The 4,667-nt window shown below is 44.2% G+C and overlaps 1 protein-coding gene across 1 annotated transcript in view; it reads left to right on the plus strand.

The window, feature by feature from the left end:
• DCLK3 (doublecortin-like kinase 3) overlaps positions 1-4,162 on the plus strand; it is a 33,818-nt gene extending 29,656 nt beyond the window's left edge. Inside the window, exons 3-4 of the mRNA XM_005877089.2 lie at positions 2,689-2,821; positions 3,915-4,162. Coding sequence (XP_005877151.1) covers positions 2,689-2,821; positions 3,915-4,147 — 366 coding nt within the window. The 3' untranslated portion in view covers positions 4,148-4,162. The remainder of the gene's footprint in view (positions 1-2,688; positions 2,822-3,914) is intronic.
• Positions 4,163-4,667: the final 505 nt, after the last annotated feature.

Here is a 4,667-nt window from a genome sequence, read left to right on the forward strand (position 1 = left end):
CGATGTTTCTCTCTCATCGATGTTTCTAGCTCTCTGTCTCTCTCCCTTCCTCTCTGTAAAAGATCAATAAAATATATTTTAAAAAAAATCACTATTTCTACCCTTTCTAAAATTCGATGGAAGTGGCATCTAAAGGAAGAACCAGACATAATTTCTTTCACCTTCATGCAAAAATATTAACAATTAGAACCCAGATGGTCAGTTCCAGTATGTAAGCATAAATCTCAGTCCCATAGCATTACTTTTTAAAAGATTTATTATGTGCAAACTAGAACAGCCATCTCAGACTGTTTTAGAAATAAAAGTCTTTAAATGAAAGTTTAAAAATGAAAGCCCCACATCCGGGAACCCCTCTGAGTCCCCAGCAGTCTGGGACTGCTGGTCCCTCTAGGGCAGGGGTGGGGAACCTTTTTTTCTGCCAAGGGCCATTTGGATATTTATAACATCACTCTGCTTAATATGATTCACTTAATATACATTTACGTTGCTATGAGAAAAGCTCCGAGATTTATTGAATTTTGAGTCCTGCCTGTGGTTGCCTTGGCAGGGCCAGACCAAATGATTTCTCCGGCCCTATACGACCCACAGGCCTGGTGTTCTCCACCCCTGCTTTAGGGCTAACACTTAGCAGGGCAGATTACAGACACTGAATGGAACTCCTACTTGCTGGAGATTTTCACCCCCTCCTTTTTTCTTCTTTTTTAAAAAACAAATGAGAAAATGGAAACTCAGATCAGTAAAGAAATTGTCCTGAAATCAAGAAAAATATATTTAAAAAAAAATTTTTTTAAAGAGCTTTTGCTACAACTTTCTTAGGCTGTGCAGGGCCCGGGAGGGGCACCGATGGGCCTTTTACTTGCTGTAAGAGATGCTAGGTTTGCTCCTTCATTGGTTATTTCTCTTTTATTTGAAATATATCAGTATCTTTAGCTTTATTTTTTTTGCATGGTCATCTAAACACTTGCTAAGCTCACCTTCTGAGATTGTTTTCTTTGGGGTTAAGAGCCACCTTTTCCTAACTATCATCTAGCACGCAGATACCTCGAGGTGAAGAAGGATAGGACAGATGAACCTGGCTGACCAGAGGTCAGAGAGCCAGCCAGCTGGACTCGGAAGGGAGGAGACTCGTCGGGTGGGACGTATTTTAATGAGAACACGGGAGAGCAGCCAGTTCTCTGTATTCATTTCAGAGTGAGGGTCAATCTTGTAGCCATTAGTCACCGATGGCTGTTGAACACTTGCAATGGGGTTAGTGCATCTGAGAAACCAAATTTCAGTTTTTTAATTTAAACAGCCATGTGTGGCAATATGGTATAAAATCCAACTCATTAATTTGTTACTTGAAAATGTGAGCACCTGTCAGCTGTCTTTTCTGTTTTTTGTTTTTTTTTAAAAAACCACTATTTCTACCCTTTCTAAAATTTGGTGGAAGTGGCATCTAAAGGAAGAACCAGACATAATTTCTTTCACCTTCATGCAAAAATATTAACAATTAGAACCCAGTTTGTCAGTTCCAATATGTAAGCCTAAATCTCAGTCCAATAGCATTACTTTTTAAAAGATTTATTTATTTATTTTTAAATATATATTTTATTGATTTTTTACAGAGAGGAAGGGAGAGAGATAGAGAGTTAGAAACATCGATGAGCACTTAGCAGGGCAGATTACAGACACTGAATGGAACTCCTACTTGCTGGAGATTTTCACCCCCTCCTTTTTTCTTCTTTTTTAAAAAACAAATGAGAAAATGGAAACTCAGATCAGTAAAGAAATTGTCCAAGACCATCCAGCTGCAAGTCTTGGAACTGGAATTCAATCCTCCTGGTCTGTTTGATTCTTAAATCACCCCTTCCCCTTGCTCCCCCCAATTAGGGCTGGTATTTAACATCCCTCCACTGTTCGTTGGTCTACTTCTTCATTCTAATTCCTATTTTTTTTTTCTTTTTTCCCCCCTCTGCCCGGACTTTGCATTGCCCACAGGCATTTCCTAGTCCTCACTTTTTTTAAACAAATGAGAAAATGGAAACTCAGATTAGTAAAGAAATTGTCCAAGATCACCCAGCTGCAAGTCTTGGAACTGGAATTCAAGCCTCCTGGTCTGTTTGATTCTTAAATCACCCCTTCCCCTTGCTCCCCCCAATTAGGGCTGGTATTTAACATCCCTCCACTGTTCGTTGGTCTACTTCTTCATTCTAATTCCTATTTTTTTTTTCTTTTTTCCCCCCTCTGCCCGGACTTTGCATTGCCCACAGGCATTTCCTAGTCCTCACTAAAACTGTCTGTACTCCCAATATCACTGGTTCTTGTCCGAGGTCGTGCTGCCCAACAGGACTTTCTGTGGTGATGGGAATGCTTTGCACTCGCACTGTCCACTATTGTAGCCATTAGTCACCGATGGCCGATGAACACTTGCAATGCCGTTAGTGCATCTGAGAAACCAAATTTCAATTTTTTAATTTAAACAGCCACGTGTGGCAATATGGTATAAAATCCAGCTCATTAATTTGTTACTTGAAAATGTGAGCACCTGTCACTGAGATCAAATTGGGTTCATCAGTGTTGGACTAAACTATAAGGGTGTGTAGGTTCATTGTTTGTTATCTTGACCTCTTATGCTTGTTGTTGCATGAGTTTTCCTCATTTATTCTCATCACAATTTTGGTGGTTGGGGATTTGGGTTTCCTACAGGTTCAGAGGAATGAGGACCAATCGACGACCTTGAAGCTGGCTGACTTTGGCCTTGCGAAGCACGTGGTGAGACCAGTGTTCACCGTGTGCGGGACCCCGACTTACGTAGCACCTGAAATTCTTTCTGAGAAAGGTAAGTGTGACCTGATGCTCTGAGGGACTCTTGCTCACTTACTGCTTAATGTTTCATTTTTTAATATTTCATATTTTATATTCTTTCAATATGGAACAAAGATCTTAGAGTTGGTGCTAAGCTGGCATTTAGGTTTTAATGGGAATATTGGAAGTTATTCTCCTTGACCAAAACATGAGAACTCTTTCTAAATCAGGGATCACAGCTCATGCCACGTGTGACTGACCATGTGTGTTACACAACCCTGAACTGATGATCTATACCAGTGATGGCGAACCTTTTGAGCTCGGTGTGTCAGCATTTTGAAAAACCCTAACTTAACTCTGGTGCCGTGTCACATATAGAAATTTTTTGATATTTGCAACCATAGTAAAACAAAGATTTATATTTTTGATATTTATTTAGGTTTTAGGGAATATTGGAAGTTATTCTCCTTGACCAAAGCATGAGAACTCTTTCTAAATCAGGGATCACAGCTCATGCCACGTGTGACTGACCACGTGTGTTACACAACCCTGAACTGATGATCTATACTCAGTTCACTGTGTGTCCCTTTAGCGTGCAACTGGATGTCATAGCCATGTCAAATAAGAGTTTCTAGATGTTTCCTTTCCATGTCTTGTGCTTATTTTATGACAGACTAGTAATAAGGGGTCACACAGGGGCCGTGGTCTGAGTCACCCTGGTGTGTACCCCTTGTTGGTAGGAGCTGGCAGTCATGTTTGGAAGTGGCTCTCGCGTGCAGAGAGCTGAGGCCCTCTGCTGTTCACTGTGTGTCCCTTGAGCATGCAACTGGATGTCATAGCCATGTCAAATGAGAATTTCCAGATGTTTCCTTTCCATGTCTGTGCTTGTTTTATGACAGACCAGTAATAAGGGGTCACACAGGGGCTGTGGTCTGAGGACCACACGTTGAGTCACCCTGGTGTGTACCCCACGTTGGTAGGAGCTGGCAGTCATGTTTGGAAGTGGCTCTCGCGTGCAGAGAGCTGAGGCCCTCTGTGGCCTGAGCCATAATTCTCCACTGCTTGTCTCATCACGTCCGATCCAGCCTGGCCTCAGCTGCGCTTGTGTCTCTGCCTCCGCTGCACAGGTTACGGGCTGGAGGTAGACATGTGGGCCGCGGGCGTGATCCTCTATATCCTGCTGTGTGGCTTCCCCCCGTTCCGCAGCCTGGAGAGGGACCAGGACGAGCTCTTCGACATCATCCAGCTGGGCCACTTCGAGTTCCTGGCCCCTTACTGGGACAACATCTCTGAGGGTGAGATTCGGGGCCTCCACGCTCGGGAAGAGGGGAGGCAGGACTGGAGCCCCTCTGGGTTCTGACTGTGAGCAGGGTCTAGGTCAGGTGTGTGAGGAGAGCGCAGAGCCCCCCGCAGCGCCTGCACAGGGTGGGCTGTCCACAGGTTGCGCTTCATCCTTTATCTCCTGCTACATCAGTCTGCGTCCTTTGAGGACCTGAAGGAGTGATGCTGGTATTCTCGAGAGATTGGAGGAGGAGGCTCAGAGAGCCAGCCTGGGAGAACGAACGAGAAATCTTTCCTCCTCCCTGCCTGCCCTCTGGCCCCCTAGGTGTCACCACCTCTCTCCAGAATCACTCATGATTTGGGGCAGTAAATCAGTGGTTCCCAAACTTATTTGGCCTACCGCCAGTTCATGGTGTATGACATGAGTGGTGCTTTCCGGGGCCGTAGTGCCCCCTGTGAGATTAATAAGGTGAATCGTAGTCGTTCTGTGTTAATAAAACGTGCTCTGAATACTGAAGTGGGTCCTATTCTGATTCCTTCTCAGCGCTGGTGGTGGGAGCCAAGGAAGCCCGGTTTAGACACGCCTCCCGGTGCCAGTA

The sequence above is a fragment of the Myotis brandtii genome, unplaced genomic scaffold, assembly GCF_000412655.1.
Source record: "Myotis brandtii unplaced genomic scaffold, ASM41265v1 scaffold506, whole genome shotgun sequence".
In the NCBI taxonomy this organism is placed as follows: Eukaryota; Metazoa; Chordata; class Mammalia; order Chiroptera; family Vespertilionidae; genus Myotis; species Myotis brandtii.